The sequence below is a fragment of the Salvelinus namaycush genome, unplaced genomic scaffold (assembly GCF_016432855.1).
Source record: "Salvelinus namaycush isolate Seneca unplaced genomic scaffold, SaNama_1.0 Scaffold2495, whole genome shotgun sequence".
Lineage (NCBI taxonomy): Eukaryota > Metazoa > Chordata > Actinopteri > Salmoniformes > Salmonidae > Salvelinus > Salvelinus namaycush.
In genome coordinates, this window is record NW_024059336.1 from 9,940 (window position 1) to 33,474 (window position 23,535).

At 40.4% G+C, this 23,535-nt stretch overlaps 1 protein-coding gene across 1 annotated transcript; it reads right to left on the reverse strand.

Annotated features, from left to right (window-relative positions):
* Positions 1 to 530: 530 nt before the first annotated feature.
* On the reverse strand, positions 531 to 16,776 carry LOC120039052 (protocadherin-20-like). The gene is made up of 5 exons (XM_038984579.1): positions 16,587 to 16,776; positions 14,740 to 16,140; positions 13,703 to 13,896; positions 2,389 to 2,478; positions 531 to 2,291 (listed from the first exon to the last, which is right to left on the reverse strand). Exons 1-5 carry the CDS (start codon positions 16,632 to 16,634, stop codon positions 1,343 to 1,345), a joined length of 2,682 nt encoding a protein of 893 aa, XP_038840507.1. The 5' UTR covers positions 16,635 to 16,776; the 3' UTR covers positions 531 to 1,342.
* Positions 16,777 to 23,535: the final 6,759 nt, after the last annotated feature.

Genomic DNA, 23,535 nt, shown 5'->3' on the forward strand with positions numbered 1-23,535 from the left:
TAACTGACTTTCCTAGCTAAATTTAAAAAAATGGCGATTCATTTAATTTCCCCCCGCTTAAATTCTTATTTATAATCAAAACATTGTCTTTAATTTACATCCTAATATCAAAGGCACGTACCGATAGGCCGTTCTCATTACAAATGCAGAAAAGCAATATAATATGAAAATAAAGCACTTTTTAATATTCAATCAAGGGTTTGTTTTCAGAGACAGACAATGACCACATGGTTTTGGTAATGACAGGTTCACTGGGAGGAGACTAAGGATGCGTTTCCTATTGCCTATATAGTGCACTACTTTAGACCAGAGCCCTATAGAACCCTATTCCCTATATTGTGCCGATAGGGCTCTGGTCAAAAGTAGTGCACTATATAGGGAATAGGGTTCTATAGGGCCCTGGTCTAAAGTAGTGCACTATATAGGGAATAGGGTTCTATATGGCTCTGGTCTAAAGTAGTGCACTATATAGGGAATAGGGTTCTATAGGGCTCTGGTCTAAAGTAGTGCACTATATAGGGAATAGGGTTCTATAGGGCTCTGGTCTAAAGTAGTGCACTATATAGGGAATAGGGTGTAATTTGGGACACACCTAAGGAGGCAGGTAGAGGGGTTGTTTGGTGGCCAGGCAAGAAGCATCCTCTTGAAACGGTATGACAACAAAATACACATTTTAATCTCGCACAAAAATCCAGTAGATTTGAGGAAAATAACAGATTTTAATTGACTCCTGCACTGCACTCTGGGGTCGGCTTTTCCAAAGCAATCGAAAGGGTATGAAAATAACATTGTTATATCAATCAATCAATCAATCAATAAACATTGTTATACACACCTAATGATCCTCATTCCTTTTCCAATGAACCAGACATCCTTCTGAAAAAAAATATATAGAATCTCTCACATTTTTTAAAATTTTTCCCCCAACCTTTTTACGCTCATATTCATAAAATAACATTTGTAAGGTTAAAAGGAGTCATTTCTTAGGCTTTCATGAAAAAAAAAAAAAAATGAAAATAATCTTGTCTATTTAAAGATTTTGTTATAAAGTTATAAAACATTTAATATTATCTACAATATATACAGCACAATGGGTCTTTTATTACGTTTTTAAAATGAGGACGTGTCACAAACGGCGCCCTAATTCCTATATAGTGCACCACCATGGGCCCTGGTTAAAAGTAGTGCACTAAACAGGGAAAAGGGTGCCATTTGGGATACAGTCTATGTATGTCTTTTGAGGATGAAAATCTACACTTCACAATTCACATTGTTTATAAACAGTTGCAGTGTAACAGTTTAGTATGTTGGAGTCTTTGCCTCAAAGTCAATGTCAAGGTCATCAAATGTTTGAGATTTCCATTCGCTTTCTATCTACGTCCTGCAAGTCACCGTTCATCTTCAAAGGCATTTCAACCTCTAGTCTTTTCATTTGATGTTTCTTCCATTTCTTCAGTTTCTTGCAGCATATATAAGCGGTCAATGTGACGACGATGCAGAACAGTCCCAGACAGGTTACTGACAGAGCTACGAGTAGCGGCTGACAGGGCAACACGTCCTCCCTGTCAGGCCTCTCTGTCAGCTTCCCCACGTACCACGGCTTCTCCTCCGTCTGGATCTCAGCCTCCCCGCTGAGAAGACTCTGGATATAGCTCTCGTTAGAAACCGTCTCGTTGACAAAGAGGTTGACCAGGACCGTGGAGTGGAGAGGTTCAGGCTGACCGTGGTCCGAGACTTTAACCAGTAGACTATAGAGACCGCGGTCACTGAGTTCTCTGTTCAACGTGATGTTCCCTGTGTCCGGGTCGATATCAAACGATCCCGGCTCGTCGCCCTTCCTCTTGATGATGCTGTAGGCGATAACAGCGTTCATTCCTGTGTCTTTATCCACGGCGTACACCTCTGTGATGGAGGTCCCTGGCAGGGTGCTGGGTAACACCAGCATGTAGGACTGGTTAGACTGGGGGAACAAGACAACGGGAGGGTTATCGTTTACGTCAAGGAGGAGGACGGTAACCATGGTGAGGCAGGAGAGAGACGGTTCCCCTCCGTCGACTGCCTCGATCCAGAGGTAGTACGTCCCCTGTTGCTCCCGGTCCAGAGGGGTACGGGCCCTTAGAGCGCCGCGTCCCGTGTCGATCACGAAGATGTCGCTGCCGTTGAGGATGGAGAGTGCCACCCAGCCGTTCTCGCCTGCGTCCGCGTCCGTTACCGAGAGAACGCCGATCTCGCCAAACCCCGGGAAATTCTCCGGCACAAAGAACGTGAAATCTTTATTGATGAAGCGCGGGCTGTTGGGTAAAAAAAAATCAAAAGCAATCAAATCAAATCAAATCAATCAAAACAATTAATTAAATCAGCAGTTATCACAAAGTGTCTTTCTCTTACCTGTTGTCATTGCGGTCTAGCACAGTGATGACCACTGTAGCTATAGACTCTCTCCTGGGGGTCCCTCGGTCCACCGCCCGAACCATGAACCTACAGAGGATACAGTTTATAGAGTTTACAAACTTTTATTCAATTGTCTCGCCAAAATATTACAACAACAACAATAAACAAAACAGTTTGCAGATTATATAAAAATAAAAAAAACACTATGAACATCCATAGGCAGTTATAATGCATTGTGTCATCAATATATCCAGTTCCGCTTTCAAAGATATTCAGCTTATAAAGGCTTCATTAAGGCTTCATAAAGCCTACCTAAGCGCTACACATATGTGTTACAAAGCATCTATAACCGTACGTCATGCTTTATAAAGGGTTCATAATTGTGACATAACATGTTGTGCTGCAGGATGACACGTGATCTGATGAGAAAGGATGTGAGTCACATTACACGCTCCTCCATCTTCCTGACGGAGACATGACCGGACCAAACTGTTTCCGGACTAGGCTGAACCCCCCCCCCCCCCTGGATTCTTCCATCCACCGAGCCTGACAGGTCAGTCAAGTTGTCTCTAAAATCAAGACATGGTGGTATTTTCTTCATGATTCATCAGCGCCGGTTTGTCAACTTTACAGTGCTACATCAATCATGCCCCCTGACCTTTGAATTCCTAACTTTTGCACTTTATGGACTTTACGGCTTGTTGATATTCCATTGATGAATTGTGGTGATGCTATTCTAGCTGCTTGTACTAACTCGTGAATGTAAACCTGTATATGTTAAATGAATGTAGGTGAATGTTTGTTGTATGAGGTGAGGCTGAGTTATATATGTATAATCATCAACCTTTAGAGATACCATGCTGTACCATAAATACATACCACCAACCTTCAGAGATACCATGCTGTCCTGTAAATACATACCACCGACCTTCAGAGATACCATGCTGTACCGTAAATACATACCACCAACCTTCAGAGATACCATGCTGTACCTTAAATACATATCACCAACCTTTAGAGATACCATGCTGTCCTGTAAATACTAACCACCGACCTTCAGAGATACCATGTTGTCCTGTAAATACATACCACCAACCTTCAGAGATACCATGCTGTACCGTAAATACATACCACCAACCTTCAGAGATACCATGCTGTCCTGTAAATACATACCACCAACCTTCAGAGATACCATGCTGTCCTGTAAATACATACCACCAACCTTCAGAGATACCATGCTGTACCGTAAATACATACCACCAACCTTCAGAGATACCATGTTGTACCATAAATACATACCACCAACCTTCAGAGATACCATGCTGTACCATAAATACATACCACCAACCTTCAGAGATACCATGCTGTACCATAAATACATACCACCAACCTTCAGAGATACCATGCTGTACCATAAATACATACCACCAATCTTCAGAGATACCATGCTGTACCATAAATACATACCACCAACCTTCAGAGATACCATGTTGTACCGTAAATACATACCACCAACCTTCAGAGATACCATGCTGTACCATAAATACATACCACCAGCCTTCAGAGATACCATGCTGTACCATAAATACATACCACCAACCTTCAGAGACACCATGCTGTACCGTAAATACATACCACCAACCTTCAGAGATACCATGCTGTCCTGTAAATACATACCACCAACCTTCAGAGATACCATGCTGTACCGTAAATACATACCACCGACCTTCAGAGATACCATGCTGTACCGTAAATACATACCACCAACCTTCAGAGATACCATGTTGTACCATAAATACATACCACCGACCTTCAGAGATACCATGCTGTACCATAAATACATACCACCGATCTTCAGAGATACCATGCTGTACCGTAAATACATACCACCAACCTTCAGAGATACCATGCTGTACCATAAATACATACCACCAACCTTCAGAGATACCATGTTGTACCGTAAATACATACCACCAACCTTCAGAGATACCATGCTGTACCGTAAATACATACCACAAACCTTCAGAGATACCATGCTGTACCGTAAATACATACCACCAACCTTCAGAGATACCATGCTGTCCTGTAAATACATACCACCAACCTTCAGAGATACCATGCTGTACCATAAATACATACCACCAACCTTCAGAGATACCATGCTGTACCGTAAATACATACCACAAACCTTCAGAGATACCATGCTGTACCGTAAATACATACCACCAACCTTCAGAGATACCATGCTGTACCGTAAATACATACCACCAACCTTCAGAGATACCATGTTGTACCGTAAATACATACCACCAACCTTCAGAGATACCATGCTGTCCTGTAAATACATACCACCGACCTTCAGAGATACCATGCTGTACCATAAATACATACCACCAACCTTCAGAGATACCATGCTGTACCGTAAATACATACCACCAACCTTCAGAGATACCATGTTGTACCGTAAATACATACCACCAACCTTCAGAGATACCATGCTGTACCGTAAATACATACCACCAACCTTCAGAGATACCATGTTGTACCGTAAATACATACCACCAACCTTCAGAGATACCATGCGGTCCTGTAAACACATACCACCAACCTTCAGAGATACCATGTTGTACCATAAATACATACCAACAACCGTCAGAGATACCATGCTGTCCTGTAAATACATACCACCAGCCTTCAGAGATACCATGCTGTACCGTAAATACATACCACCGACCTTCAGAGATACCATGCTGTACCGTAAATACATACCACCAACCGTCAGAGATACCATGCGGTCCTGTAAACACATACCACCAACCTTCAGAGTTACCATGCTGTACCGTAAATACATACCACCAACCTTCAGAGATACCATGCTGTACCGTAAATACATACCACCAACCTTCAGAGATACCATGCTGTACCGTAAATACATACCACAAACCTTCAGAGATACCATGCTGTACCATAAATACATACCACCAACCTTCAGAGATACCATGTTGTACCGTAAATACATACCACCAACCTTCAGAGATACCATGTTGTACCATAAATACATACCACCAACCTTCAGAGATACCATGCTGTACCATAAATACATACCACCAACCTTCAGAGATACTATGTTGTATCGTAAATACATACCACCAACCTTCAGAGATACCATGTTGTACCGTAAATACATACCACCAACCTTCAGAGATACCATGCTGTACTGTAAATACATACCACCAACCTTCAGAGATACCATGCTGTCCTGTAAATACATACCACCAACCTTCAGAGATACCATGCTGTACCGTACATACATACCACCAACCTTCAGAGATACCATGCTGTACCATAAATACATACCATCAACCTTCAGAGATACCATGCTGTCCTGTAAATACATACCACCAACCTTCAGAGATACCATGCTGTACCATAAATACATACCACCAACCTTCAGAGATACCATGCTGTACCATAAATACATACCACCAACCTTCAGAGATACCATGTTGTACCATAAATACATACCACCAACCTTCAGAGATACCATGCTGTACCATAAATACATACCACCAACCTTCAGAGATACCATGCTGTACCGTAAATACATACCACAAACCTTCAGAGATACCATGCTGTACCGTAAATACATACCACAAACCTTCAGAGATACCATGCTGTCCTGTAAATACATACCACCAGCCTTCAGAGATACCATGCTGTACCATAAATACATACCACCAACCTTCAGAGATACCATGCTGTCCTGTAAATACATACCACCAACCTTCAGAGATACCATGCTGTACCGTAAATACATACCACCAACCTTCAGAGATACCATGCTGTACCATAAATACATACGACCAGCCTTCAGAGATATCATGTTGTACCATAAATACATACCACCAACCTTCAGAGATACCATGCTGTACCATAAATACATACCACCAGCCTTCAGAGATACCATGCTGTACCATAAATACATACCACCAACCTTCAGAGATACCATGCTGTACCATAAATACATACCACCAGCCTTCAGAGATACCATGCTGTACCATAAATACATACCACCAGCCTTCAGAGATACCATGCTGTACCATAAATACATACCACCAACCTTCAGAGATACCATGCTGTACCATAAATACATACCACAAACCTTCAGAGATACCATGCTGTACCATAAATACATACCACCAACCTTCAGAGATACCATGCTGTACCGTAAATACATACCACCAACCTTCAGAGATACCATGCTGTAGCATAAATACATACCACCAACCTTCAGAGATACCATGCTGTACCGTAAATACATACCACCAACCTTCAGAGATACCATGCTGTACCATAAATACATACCACCAACCTTCAGAGATACCATGCTGTACCATAAATACATACCACCAACCTTCAGAGATACCATGCTGTACCATAAATACATACCACCAACCTTCAGAGATACCATGCTGTACCGTAAATACATACCACCGACCTTCAGAGATACCATGCTGTACCGTAAATACATACCACCAACCTTCAGAGATACCATGCTGTACCGTAAATACATACCACAAACCTTCAGAGATACCATGCTGTACCATAAATACATACCACCAACCTTCAGAGATACCATGTTGTACCGTAAATACATACCACCAACCTTCAGAGATACCATGCTGTACCATAAATACATACCACCAGCCTTCAGAGATACCATGCTGTACCATAAATACATACCACCAACCTTCAGAGATACCATGTTGTACCGTAAATACATACCACCAACCTTCAGAGATACCATGTTGTACCGTAAATACATACCACCAACCTTCAGAGATACCATGCTGTACTGTAAATACATACCACCAACCTTCAGAGATACCATGCTGTCCTGTAAATACATACCACCAACCTTCAGAGATACCATGCTGTACCGTACCTACATACCACCAACCTTCAGAGATACCATGCTGTACCATAAATACATACCATCAACCTTCAGAGATACCATGCTGTCCTGTAAATACATACCACCAACCTTCAGAGATACCATGCTGTACCATAAATACATAACACCAACCTTCAGAGATACCATGCTGTACCATAAATACATACCACCAACCTTCAGAGATACCATGCTGTACCATAAATACATACCACCAACCTTCAGAGATACCATGTTGTACCATAAATACATACCACCAACCTTCAGAGATACCATGCTGTACCATAAATACATACCACCAACCTTCAGAGATACCATGCTGTACCGTAAATACATACCACAAACCTTCAGAGATACCATGCTGTACCGTAAATACATACCACAAACCTTCAGAGATACCATGCTGTCCTGTAAATACATACCACCAGCCTTCAGAGATACCATGCTGTACCATAAATACATACCACCAACCTTCAGAGATACCATGCTGTCCTGTAAATACATACCACCAACCTTCAGAGATACCATGCTGTACCGTAAATACATACCACCAACCTTCAGAGATACCATGCTGTACCATAAATACATACGACCAGCCTTCAGAGATACCATGTTGTACCATAAATACATACCACCAACCTTCAGAGATACCATGCTGTACCATAAATACATACCACCAGCCTTCAGAGATACCATGCTGTACCATAAACACATACCACCAACCTTCAGAGATACCATGCTGTACCATAAATACATACCAACAGCCTTCAGAGATACCATGCTGTACCATAAATACATACCACCAGCCTTCAGAGATACCATGCTGTACCATAAATACATACCACCAACCTTCAGAGATACCATGCTGTACCATAAATACATACCACCAGCCTTCAGAGATACCATGCTGTACCATAAATACATACCACCAACCTTCAGAGATACCATGCTGTACCATAAATACATACCACCAACCTTCAGAGATACCATGCTGTACCATAAATACATACCACCAACCTTCAGAGATACCATGCTGTACCATAAATACATACCACCAACCTTCAGAGATACCATGCTGTACCATAAATACATACCACCAACCTTCAGAGATACCATGTTGTACCATAAATACATACCACCAACCTTCAGAGATACCATGCTGTACCATAAATACATACCACCAACCTTCAGAGATACCATGCTGTACCGTAAATACATACCACAAACCTTCAGAGATACCATGCTGTACCGTAAATACATACCACAAACCTTCAGAGATACCATGCTGTCCTGTAAATACATACCACCAGCCTTCAGAGATACCATGCTGTACCATAAATACATACCACCAACCTTCAGAGATACCATGCTGTCCTGTAAATACATACCACCAACCTTCAGAGATACCATGCTGTACCGTAAATACATACCACCAACCTTCAGAGATACCATGCTGTACCATAAATACATACGACCAGCCTTCAGAGATATCATGTTGTACCATAAATACATACCACCAACCTTCAGAGATACCATGCTGTACCATAAATACATACCACCAGCCTTCAGAGATACCATGCTGTACCATAAATACATACCACCAACCTTCAGAGATACCATGCTGTACCATAAATACATACCACCAGCCTTCAGAGATACCATGCTGTACCATAAATACATACCACCAGCCTTCAGAGATACCATGCTGTACCATAAATACATACCACCAACCTTCAGAGATACCATGCTGTACCATAAATACATACCACCAGCCTTCAGAGATACCATGCTGTACCATAAATACATACCACCAACCTTCAGAGATACCATGCTGTACCGTAAATACATACCACCAACCTTCAGAGATACCATGCTGTAGCATAAATACATACCACCAACCTTCAGAGATACCATGCTGTACCGTAAATACATACCACCAACCTTCAGAGATACCATGCTGTACCATAAATACATACCACCAACCTTCAGAGATACCATGCTGTACCGTAAATACATACCACCAACCTTCAGAGATACCATGCTGTACCGTAAATACATACCACAAACCTTCAGAGATACCATGCTGTACCATAAATACATACCACCAACCTTCAGAGATACCATGTTGTACCGTAAATACATACCACCAACCTTCAGAGATACCATGCTGTACCATAAATACATACCACCAGTCTTCAGAGATACCATGCTGTACCATAAATACATACCACCAACCTTCAGAGATACCATGTTGTACCGTAAATACATACCACCAACCTTCAGAGATACCATGTTGTACCGTAAATACATACCACCAACCTTCAGAGATACCATGCTGTACTGTAAATACATACCACCAACCTTCAGAGATACCATGCTGTCCTGTAAATACATACCACCAACCTTCAGAGATACCATGCTGTACCGTACATACATACCACCAACCTTCAGAGATACCATGCTGTACCATAAATACATACCATCAACCTTCAGAGATACCATGCTGTCCTGTAAATACATACCACCAACCTTCAGAGATACCATGCTGTACCATAAATACATAACACCAACCTTCAGAGATACCATGCTGTACCATAAATACATACCACCAACCTTCAGAGATACCATGCTGTACCATAAATACATACCACCAACCTTCAGAGATACCATGTTGTACCATAAATACATACCACCAACCTTCAGAGATACCATGCTGTACCATAAATACATACCACCAACCTTCAGAGATACCATGCTGTACCGTAAATACATACCACAAACCTTCAGAGATACCATGCTGTACCGTAAATACATACCACAAACCTTCAGAGATACCATGCTGTCCTGTAAATACATACCACCAGCCTTCAGAGATACCATGCTGTACCATAAATACATACCACCAACCTTCAGAGATACCATGCTGTCCTGTAAATACATACCACCAACCTTCAGAGATACCATGCTGTACCGTAAATACATACCACCAACCTTCAGAGATACCATGCTGTACCATAAATACATACGACCAGCCTTCAGAGATACCATGTTGTACCATAAATACATACCACCAACCTTCAGAGATACCATGCTGTACCATAAATACATACCACCAGCCTTCAGAGATACCATGCTGTACCATAAACACATACCACCAACCTTCAGAGATACCATGCTGTACCATAAATACATACCAACAGCCTTCAGAGATACCATGCTGTACCATAAATACATACCACCAGCCTTCAGAGATACCATGCTGTACCATAAATACATACCACCAACCTTCAGAGATACCATGCTGTACCATAAATACATACCACCAGCCTTCAGAGATACCATGCTGTACCATAAATACATACCACCAACCTTCAGAGATACCATGCTGTACCGTAAATACATACCACCAACCTTCAGAGATACCATGCTGTACCATAAATACATACCACCAACCTTCAGAGATACCATGCTGTACCGTAAATACATACCACCAACCTTCAGAGATACCATGCTGTACCATAAATACATACCACCAACCTTCAGAGATACCATGCTGTACCATAAATACATACCACCAACCTTCAGAGATACCATGCTGTACCATAAATACATACCACCAACCTTCAGAGATACCATGCTGTACCGTAAATACATACCACCAACCTTCAGAGATACCATGCTGTCCTGTAAATACATACCACCAGCCTTCAGAGATACCATGCTGTCCTGTAAATACATACCACCAACCTTCAGAGATACCATGCTGTACCGTAAATACATACCACCAACCTTCAGAGATACCATGCTGTACCGTAAATACATACCACCAACCTTCAGAGATACCATGCTGTCCTGTAAATACATACCACCAGCCTTCAGAGATACCATGCTGTACCATAAATACATACCACCAACCTTCAGAGATACCATGCTGTACCATAAATACATACCACCAGCCTTCAGAGATACCATGTTGTCCCATAAATACATACCACCGACCTTCAGAGATACCATGTTGTACCGTAAATACATACCACCAACCTTCAGAGATACCATGTTGTCCCATAAATACATACCACCAGCCTTCAGAGATACCATGCTGTACCGTAAATACATACCACCAACCTTCAGAGATACCATGCTGTACCATAAATACACACCACCAGCCTTCAGAGATACCATGCTGTACCGTAAATGCATACCACCAGCCTTGGTTTTACGGCAATATAATATCATTTAAAACCAGAAAAAAACGGGGAAATCTGAAACGTGGAAAAATAAAACCGAGAAAACGGAGTATGGGGGAAACCCCCCCCCCCCCCGGAATTAAGCAAAAAAATAAATACGGATATTAACGTGCCCTACGAATGTTTTTGGTGAAGGACTGCACTTTAGAGTGAGTGGTTCTGCAGCCTTTTGGGGAATGTTGAGATCAGGTCCAATATTGGCTGTGCGCCCAAGAGGGAAAGAGGTTGGGCCGACCTACAAAAGGGTTTAGAGTAATATAATACATGCCATTTATCCAAAGCCATTTGCAGTCATGCGTGAATACATTTATACATATGGGTGGGAATCTAACCCAACACGCTGGTGTTGAAATTCTTTACCAAGATGCATGATGGGTTATAAATGCTTTGTGAAGCCTCACTTTAATATGATTCATAAAGCCTTTATAAGCAGTGCTTATGTCATCCTTTATAAAGCACAGGTTTATGTCATATTTGACATCGATATACATCGATTCATTCCATCTCAATTTATGTGTTGTTTTTTTGTTTCACTTTTTTATGCGCTTTGAGATTATTTTCTGTAATACAAGTTAAAACTTCTTATGGCTGGGGGCAGTATTGAGTAGCTTGGATGAATAAGGTGCCCAGAGTAAACTGCCTGCTACTCAGTCCCAGAAGCTAAGATATGCATATTATTAGTAGATTTGGATAGAAAACTGTTTCTAAAACGGTTTGAATGATGTCTGTGAGTATAACAGAACTCCGATGGCAGGCAAAAACCTGAGAAAAAATCCAACCAGGAAGTGGGAAATCTGAGGTTTGTAGGTTTGCCTATCCAATATACAGTGTCTTTGGGGTCATATTGCACTTCCCAAGGCTTCCACTAGATGTCAACAGTCTTTAGAACCTTGTTTGATGCTTCTACTGTGAAGAATGAGGGAAGGAGAGCTCTTTGAGTCAGGTGTCTGGCATGAGCTGACCACGCGCTCTCCCGTGAGAGCGACCTGCGTTACATCGCATTTCTGAAGACAAAGGAATTCTCCGGTTGAAACATTATTGAAGATTTATGTTAAAAACATCCTAAAGATTGATTCTATACATCGTTTGACATATTTCTACGAACTGTAATGGAATTTTTTGACTTTTCGTCTGGCCTGCGCGTCATCAATTTGGATTTTGGAACTAAACGCGCGAACAAAAAGGAGGTATTTGGACATAAATTATGGACGTTATCGAACAAAACAAACATTTATTGTGGAACTAGGATTCCTGGGAGTGCATTCTGATGAAGATCATCAAAGGTAAGTAAATATTTATAATGCTATTTCTGACTTCTGTTGACTCCACAACATGGCAGATATCTTTATGGCTTGTTTGGGCTCTGAGCGCTGTACTCAGATTATTGCATGGTGTGCTTTTCTGTAAAGTTTTTTTGAAATCTGACACAGCGGTTGCATTAAGGAGAAGTTTATCTAAAGTTCCATGTATAATACTTGTATCTTTTATCAATGTTTATTATGAGTATTTCTGTAAATAGATGTGGCTCTCTGCAAAATCACTGGATGTTTTGGAGGCAAAACATTACTGAACATAATGCGCCAATGTAAACTAAGATTTTTGGATATAAATATGAACTTTATCGAACAAAACATACATGTGTTGTGTAAAATGAAGTCCTATGAGTGTCATCTGATGAAGATCATCAAAGGTTAGTGATTCATTTTATCTCTATTTCTGCTTTTTGTGACTCCTCTCTTTGGCTGGAAAAATGGCTGTGTTTTTCTGTGACTAGGTACTGACCTAACATAATCGTTTGGTGTGCTTTCGTCGTAAAGCTTTTTTGAAATCGGACACTGTGGCTGGATTTACAACAAGTTTATCTTTAAATGGTGTAAAATACTTGTATGTTTGAGGAATTTTTATTATGAGATTTCTGTTGTTTGAATTTGGCACCCTGCACTTTCACTGGCTGTTGTCAAGTCGATCCCGTTACCAGGATCTCAGCCGTAAGAAGTTTTAAACAAGTAAATTATTATTATTACTATAAACATATATAGGCAATTTATAATGCATTTTATCCATACAATATCAGTCATAATACGTTACAATACATCATCAATATGCGACAGACCTGAAGGTCTGCTTCTCTTCTCGGTCCAGAGATGTGGACACGGTCAGCACACCGGTCAGCCTGTCCAGGAGGAAAACGGAGGGAGCGTCTGACCCCAGCAGGTAGATGACCTCTCCTCTGGCCTCACTGTCCTGGTCTGTGGCCTGGATCTGGGACAGGAAGCTGTTGGGAGGGTTATTCTCCTCCATAGAGACCTGAGAATAACAACGACCACAAGGAAACAAATAACTAAGTACATACACAAATAAATAAGTAAATACATAAATAAATAAATAAGTAAATACATAAATAACAAAGTAAATACTGAAATAAATAAGTATATATTAAAATAAATAAGTAGATACATAAATAAATAAGTAAATACTAAAATAAATAATTAAATACTAAAATAAATTTGTAAATACATAAATAAATAAGTAAATACTAAAATAAATAATTAAATAGTAAAATAGATGTGTAAATACTGAAATAAATAAGTAAATAGTAAAATAAATAAGTAAATACTGAAATAAATACATGGGTAGACCTTTTTTGTTTTTAATCCTCTATATTTTTCAAAAACAAGAAAAATCCTCTATATTTTGTATTATTGTACTGAAATGGCTTCAGAAACTCAATGTACTTTAAATAATATGTTCAATACATGTACAAACCCTAACCTTAACCTTAACCTTAACCCTAACCTTAACCTTAACCTTAACCCTAACCTTAACCCTAACCTTAACCCTAACCTTAACCCTAACCTTAACCCTAACCCTAACCTTAACCCTAACCTTAACCCTAACCTTAACCCTAACCTTAACCTTAACCCTAACCTTAACCCTAACATTAACCTTAACCCTAACCTTAACCTTAACCCTAACCCTAACCCTAACCTTAACCCTAACCTTAACCCTAACCTTAACCCTAACCCTAACCTTAACCCTAACCTTAACCCTAACCTTAACCCTAACCTTAACCCTAACCTTAACCCTAACCCTAACCTTAACCATAAAACATTCAAACATTCAAGCGTTCATAAATGTATATTCACTCACCTCATACAGAGACTGTTTGAAGACCGGCGCGTTGTCGTTCTCATCCAGAACCAGGATCTTAATGAAGGTGTTGATGACGAGACCTCTGGGGTTCCTGAGCACTACAGTCAGCTCGTAGTCCTGCCTCTGCTCGTAGTCCAGCGGCTCCGTCGTCTCTAACAGATACTCGTTCTTAAACAGTTTGTAAGGTGACAGTCGGAACGGGCCAGATCCTTCAAGCAGGCATTCCGTCCCCTGTCCTCTCTGGTCCGTGTTCTTCACGGTGAAAAACGCGATTGGCGAAAACGGCGGTTCGGACTCCTTCATCGTGACCACACCGTCTTTCTCCGCCGCGATGTAGCGCGGCATAATAACCGGCGGACCGGAAGCTACCCGGATCACGTGCACCGTCACCATGGCAACGGCAGGGACGCACCCAGGCCCGTTGGCGAGGACAGTGAGTTTGTAGAACTTCCCGGTTGCGGTGTTGATCTGACCGGACAGTTTGATCACCCCGGTAATCCGGTCCAGATGGAACAGAGCTCTAGCCTCCCGGGGAACGCGGTCGCTGTACGCATAGCTGATTACGGCGTTGGCGCCCTGGTCGGGGTCGAAGGCGTGTAACCTGGACAGGTGCTCTCCTTTAGTCGTATTCCCGTAGAGCGTCACGTTGACCTGTGACTCTGTGAACTGAGGACAGTTATCGTTGACGTCAGTGATTATAATCCGTAACGTGGCGGTGCCAAGAAGAGGTGGTAACCCGCCGTCCTCTGCTATAATATCCGTTACGTACTCGTCCTGTCGTTCCCGGTCCAGCTCGTCGGTCACGATGAGGAAGGGTGTCAGCTCACCCCCCTCGTTCTCCTCTACGTCCAGAGTGAACACCCCAAAGTCGTTCACCAGCCAGTAAGTCTGGACCCCGTGAAACCCCAGATCAGGGTCCGTCGCCGACTGCTCCACCGCAAACCTCGCGTTGACCTGGGTGTTCTCCGGGACGGAAACCCTAATCTCGCCCGTCGGGAAGCGCGGCCGGTTATCGTTAACATCCTCGACCAAGATCTTGACCTTAACCAGCTGGAAGTACTGCTGGGGTAGAACGAACACATCCAGGGAGAGGACGCAGCCCTCGTTGTACTCTGAGGCGTCCGGGCAGAGCGTCTCCCTGTCGATGTCATTCCCAGACGTAAACAGCTGTCCCGTAGTGCTGTTCAGAGTGACATACTGATCACTAGGCTTCTTCTGGGGCAGATTGAATGAAACATGGGGATCGAGGGATAAATCCAAGTGTAAGTCGGAGCCCATGGACCCTATGAGTGTCCCTGAGGGTAATCCTTCTTTTATTTTATAGACCAGCTCTTTCGCTTGGCTGAAATTAGCAAAAGAGGAGAGAGGGCTGGTGTAAAGGAGGAGTATGCACAAACCCTGAAATACAGACACAATACAGAAACATGAGGTTTAATAAATACAGTTCCAGACATGAGAGAATCAGCCTCGGGGGGACAACAAACACGTTATATTATGGAGTCAATAACCTACAATGTGAAGAAAATCACTGATTAAATTAGACTTTTTAAACAGGCACATATATGCTTTTTTAAATTTTAAATACACATTTTTTTACTCTTTAACTGTTTAAATAATAACATGTAGAACGTAGTCTAGGCTTTGAACCACAGACATTAAGATGTATTGAAAATAACATACACGTTACTACTCATCAATTACATAAACACACGTCGAAGTTGACAGTTGATTTTAAGCGCGAGCCAAACTCTCATTTGACATTGAACTATGAGGTTTAAAAAAAAGAAGCTTTCTCTCTTAATTTTTTAAAAAAAATAGAAAGACTACAATGAGAACACACTTACCCACAGTACTCCTCTCGAACTAAGTCCGGGTCCTGTTTTATTGAACATGTTTATCCCACCTGGTTCGACGACGTGGTTTCACCTACAGCCCGGAGCAGACTGCCCGGAGATAAACGCATCAGAGGTTTTTTTTGGTCGTGTGCTGAAAGTTGATCAGCGTAGCAGAAGCATGTAGCCTCTGCAGAGTCCGTCGCTGTCTTGTCGCGTTCTGAACTGAACAGAGTCATTCATCCCAACACTCAGTCAGGGACACGCCTACAATATGCAAATAACACCCCTGACGGCAACCAATGAGATTAGACAGCCGCCGGGATGGGCAGGGAGAGGCGATTCAAGGATCTTGCCCCTGTTTTTGTGCAGAGAGAGGGATTGTGTGTGAGTGTTCAAACCAGAGAGAAGAAGTACCCTTTAGTAAGTAATAGCTGTGGTGTTTGGAGCCTGTTATTTCAGTAATTATGTTTAGCTGGAAGCCTCCAATAGAGCACATAAACCTAAACTTTCTGAAATGTACATGTTCCCTTAATGGCCTGTATATATATATAATGATGAGGGTAGGATGCTGTAATATCCCAATTACAACACTTGAGAATCTTGTGTGTTTGAGTTCGTGGATATTATATGATTTTAACAATGCCCTCATAGTGGTATGTTTCCAACATTAAATGTCTCCTCATAGCAGTATGTTTTCATTAACACCATGTTTTCATTAACACCATACTGTAGGTAATTAACACCATACTGTAGGACTGTAGATCATTAACACCATACTGTAGGTCATTAACACCATACTGTAGGTCATTAACACCATACTGTAGATCATTAACACCATACTGTAGGTCATTAACACCATACTGTAGATCATTAACACCATACTGTAGGACTGTAGATCATTAACACCATACTGTAGGTCATTAACACCATACTGTAGGTCATTAACACCATACTGTATGTCATTAACACCATACTGTAGGTCATTAACACCATACTGTAGGTCATTAACACCATACTGTAGGTCATTAACACCATACTGTAGGTCATTAACACCATACTGTAGGTCATTAACACCATACTGTAGATCATTAACACCATACTGTAGATCATTAACACCATACTGTAGATCATTAACACCATACTGTAGGTCATTAACACCATACTGTAGGTCATTAACACCATACTGTATATCATTAACACCATACTGTAGGACTGTAGGTCATTAACACCATACTGTAGATCATTAACACCATACTGTAGGTCATTAACACCATACTGTAGGTCATTAACACCATACTGTAGGTCATTAACACCATACTGTAGGTCATTAACACCATACTGTAGGTCATTAACACCATACTGTAGGTCATTAACACCATACTATAGATCATTGACACCATACTATAGGTCATTGACACCATACTGTAGGTCATTAACACCATACTGTAGGTCATTGACACCATACTGTAGGTCATTAACACCATACTATAGATCATTGACACCATACTATAGGTCATTGACACCATACTGTAGGTCATTAACACCATACTGTAGGTCATTGACACCATACTGTAGGTCATTAACACCATACTATAGATCATTGACACCATACTATAGGTCATTGACACCATACTATAGGTCATTAACACCATACTGTAGGTCATTAACACCATACTGTAGGTCATTGACACCATACTGTAGATCATTGACACCATACTATAGATCATTGACCCCATACTATAGGTCATTGACACCATACTGTAGGTCATTAACACCATACTGTATATCATTAACACCATACTGTAGGACTGTAGGTCATTAACACCATACTGTAGGTCATTAACACCATACTGTAGGACCGTAGGTCATTAACACCATACTGTAGGTCATTAACACCATACTGTAGGTCATTAACACCATACTGTAGGACTGTAGATCATTAACACCATACTGTAGGTCATTAACACCACACTGTAGGTCATTAACACCATACTGTAGATCATTAACACCATACTGTAGATCATTAACACCATACTGTAGGTCATTAACACCATACTGTAGGTCATTGACACCATACTGTAGGTCATTGACACCATACTGTAGGTCATTAACACCATACTGTAGACCATTAACACCATACTGTAGGTCATTAACACCATACTGTAGGTCATTAACACCATACTGTAGGTCATTAACACCATACTATAGATCCTTAACACCATACTGTAGGTCATTAACACCATACTGTAGATCATTAACACCATACTGTAGGTCATTAACACCATACTGTAGGTCATTAACACCATACTGTAGGTCATTAACACCATACTGTAGGACTGTAGGTCATTAACACCATACTGTAGATCATTAACACCATACTGTAGGTCATTAACACCATACTGTAGATCATTAACTCCATACTGTAGGTCATTAACACCATACTGTAGGTCATTAACACCATACTGTAGGTCATTAACACCATACTGTATATCATTAACACCATACTGTAGGTCATTAACACCATACTGTAGATCATTAACTCCATACTGTAGGTCATTAACACCATACTGTAGGTCATTAACACCATACTGTAGGTCATTAACACCATACTGTAGGTCATTAACACCATACTGTAGGACTGTAGATCATTAACACCATACTGTAGGTCATTAACACCATACTGTAGGTCATTAACACCATACTGTAGGTCATTAACACCATACTGTAGGTCATTAACACCATACTGTAGGTCATTAACACCATACTGTAGGTCATTAACACCATACTGTAGGTCATTAACACCATACTGTAGGTCATTAACACCATACTGTAGGTCATTGACACCATACTGTAGGTCATTAACACCATACTGTAGGTCATTAACACCATACTGTAGGTCATTAACACCATACTGTAGGACTGTAGATCATTAACACCATACTGTAGGTCATTGACACCATACTGTAGGTCATTAACACCATACTGTAGGTCATTAACACCATACTGTAGGTCATTAACACCATACTGTAGGTCATTAACACCATACTGTAGGTCATTAACACCATACTGTAGGACTGTAGATCATTAACACCATACTGTAGATCATTAACACCATACTGTAGGACTGTAGATCATTAACACCATACTGTAGGTCATTAACACCATACTGTAGGTCATTAACACCATACTGTAGGTCATTAACACCATACTGTAGGTCATTAACACCATACTGTAGGTCATTAACACCATACTGTATGGTCATTAACACCATACTGTAGATCATTGACACCATACTGTAGGTCATTAACACCATACTGTAGGTCATTAACACCATACTGTAGGTCATTAACACCATACTGTAGGACTGTAGATCATTAACACCATACTGTAGGTCATTAACACCATACTGTATGTCATTAACACCATACTGTAGGTCATTAACACCATACTGTAGATCATTAACACCATACTATAGGTCATTAACACCATACTGTAGGTCATTAACACCATACTGTAGGACTGTAGATCATTAACACTATACAGTAGGTCATTAACACCATACTGTATGTCATTAACACCATACTGTAGATCATTAACACCATACTGTAGGTCATTAACACCATACTGTAGGTCATTAACACCATACTGTAGGTCATTAACACCATACTGTAGATCATTAACACCATACTATAGGTCATTAACACCATACTGTAGATCATTAACACCATACTGTATATCATTAACACCATACTGTAGGTCATTAACACCATACTGTAGGTCATTAACACCATACTGTAGGTCATTAACACCATACTGTAGGTCATTAACACCATACTGTAGATCATTAACACCATACTGTAGGTCATTAACACCAAACTGTAGGTCATTAACACCATACTGTAGGTCATTAACACCATACTGTAGGTCATTAACACCATACTGTATATCATTAACACCATACTGTAGGACTGTAGGTCATTAACACCATACTGTAGATCATTAACACCATACTGTAGGTCATTGACACCATACTGTAGATCATTGACACCATACTGTAGGTCATTAACACCATACTGTAGGTCATTAACACCATACTGTAGATCATTGACACCATACTGTAGGTCATTAACACCATACTGTAGATCATTAACACCATACTGTAGGTCATTAACACCATACTGTAGGTCATTGACACCATACTGTAGATCATTAACACCATACTGTAGGTCATTAACACCATACTGTAGGTCATTAACACCATACTGTAGGACCGTAGGTCATTAACACCATACTGTAGGTCATTAACACCATACTGTAGGACTGTAGATCATTAACACCATACTGTAGATCATTAACACCATACTGTAGGTCATTAACACCATACTGTAGGTCATTGACACCATACTGTAGGTCATTAACACCATACTGTAGATCATTAACACCATACTGTAGGTCATTAACACCACACTGTAGATCATTAACACCATACTGTAGGTCATTAACACCATACTGTAGGTCATTAACACCATACTGTAGATCATTAACACTATACTGTAGGTCATTAACACCATACTGTAGGTCATTAACACCACACTGTAGATCATTAACACCATACTGTAGGTCATTAACACCATACTGTAGGTCATTAACACCATACTGTAGGTCATTAACACCATACTGTAGATCATTAACACCATACTGTAGGTCATTAACACCATACTGTAGATCATTAACACTATACTGTAGGTCATTAACACCATACTGTAGGTCATTAACACCATACTGTAGGTCATTAACACCATACTGTAGGTCATTAACACCATACTGTAGGTCATTAACACCATACTGTAGGACTGTAGGTCATTAACACCATACTGTAGGTCATTAACACCATACTGTAGGTCATTAACACCATACTGTAGGTCATTAACACCATACTGTAGGTCATTAACAGCATACTGTAGATCATTAACACCATACTGTAGGTCATTAACACCATACTGTAGGTCATTAACACCATACTGTAGGTCATTAACACCATACTGTAGGTCATTAACACCATACTGTAGGTCATTAACACCATACTGTAGGACTGTAGGTCATTAACACCATACTGTAGGTCATTAACACCATACTGTAGGACTGTAGGTCATTAACACCATACTGTAGATCATTAACACCATACTGTAGGTCATTAACACCATACTGTAGGTCATTAACACCATACTGTAGGTCATTAACACCATACTGTAGGACTGTAGATCATTAACACCATACTATAGATCATTAACACCATACTGCAGGTCATTAACACGATACTGTAGGTCATTAACACCATACTGTAGGTCATTAACACCATACTGTAGGACTGTAGATCATTAACACCATACTATAGATCATTAACACCATACTGTAGGTCATTAACACCATACTGTAGGTCATTAACACCATACTATAGGTCATTAACACCATACTGTAGGTCATTAACACCATACTGTAGGTCATTAACACCATACTGTAGGTCATTAACACCATACTGTAGGTCATTAACACCATACTGTAGGTCATTAACACCATACTGTAGGACTGTAGATCATTAACACCATACTATAGATCATTAACACCATACTGTAGGTCATTAACACCATACTGTAGGTCATTAACACCATACTATAGGTCATTAACACCATACTGTAGGTCATTAACACAATACTGTAGGTCATTAACACCATACTGTAGGTCATTAACACCATACTATAGGTCATTAACACCATACTGTAGATCATTAACACCATACTGTAGATCATTAACACCATACTGTAGGTCATTAACACCATACTGTATGTCATTAACACCATACTGTAGGTCATTAACACCATACTGTAGATCATTAACACCATACTGTAGGTCATTAACACCATACTGTAGGTCATTAACACCATACTGTAGGACTGTAGATCATTAACACTATACAGTAGGTCATTAACACCATACTGTAGGTCATTAACACCATACTGTAGGTCATTAACACCATACTGTAGGTCATTAACACCATACTGTAGATCATTAACACCATACTGTATATCATTAACACCATACTGTAGGTCATTAACACCATACTGTAGGTCATTAACACCATACTGTAGGTCATTAACACCATACTGTAGATCATTAACACCATACTGTAGGTCATTAACACCATACTGTAGGTCATTAACACCATACTGTAGGACTGTAGATCATTAACACCATACTATAGATCATTAACACCATACTGCAGGTCATTAACACGATACTGTAGGTCATTAACACCATACTGTAGGTCATTAACACCATACTGTAGGACTGTAGATCATTAACACCATACTATAGATCATTAACACCATACTGTAGGTCATTAACACCATACTGTAGGTCATTAACACCATACTATAGGTCATTAACACCATACTGTAGGTCATTAACACCATACTGTAGGTCATTAACACCATACTGTAGGTCATTAACACCATACTGTAGGTCATTAACACCATACTGTAGGTCATTAACACCATACTGTAGGACTGTAGATCATTAACACCATACTATAGATCATTAACACCATACTGTAGGTCATTAACACCATACTGTAGGTCATTAACACCATACTATAGGTCATTAACACCATACTGTAGGTCATTAACACAATACTGTAGGTCATTAACACCATACTGTAGGTCATTAACACCATACTATAGGTCATTAACACCATACTGTAGATCATTAACACCATACTGTAGATCATTAACACCATACTGTAGGTCATTAACACCATACTGTATGTCATTAACACCATACTGTAGGTCATTAACACCATACTGTAGATCATTAACACCATACTGTAGGTCATTAACACCATACTGTAGGTCATTAACACCATACTGTAGGACTGTAGATCATTAACACTATACAGTAGGTC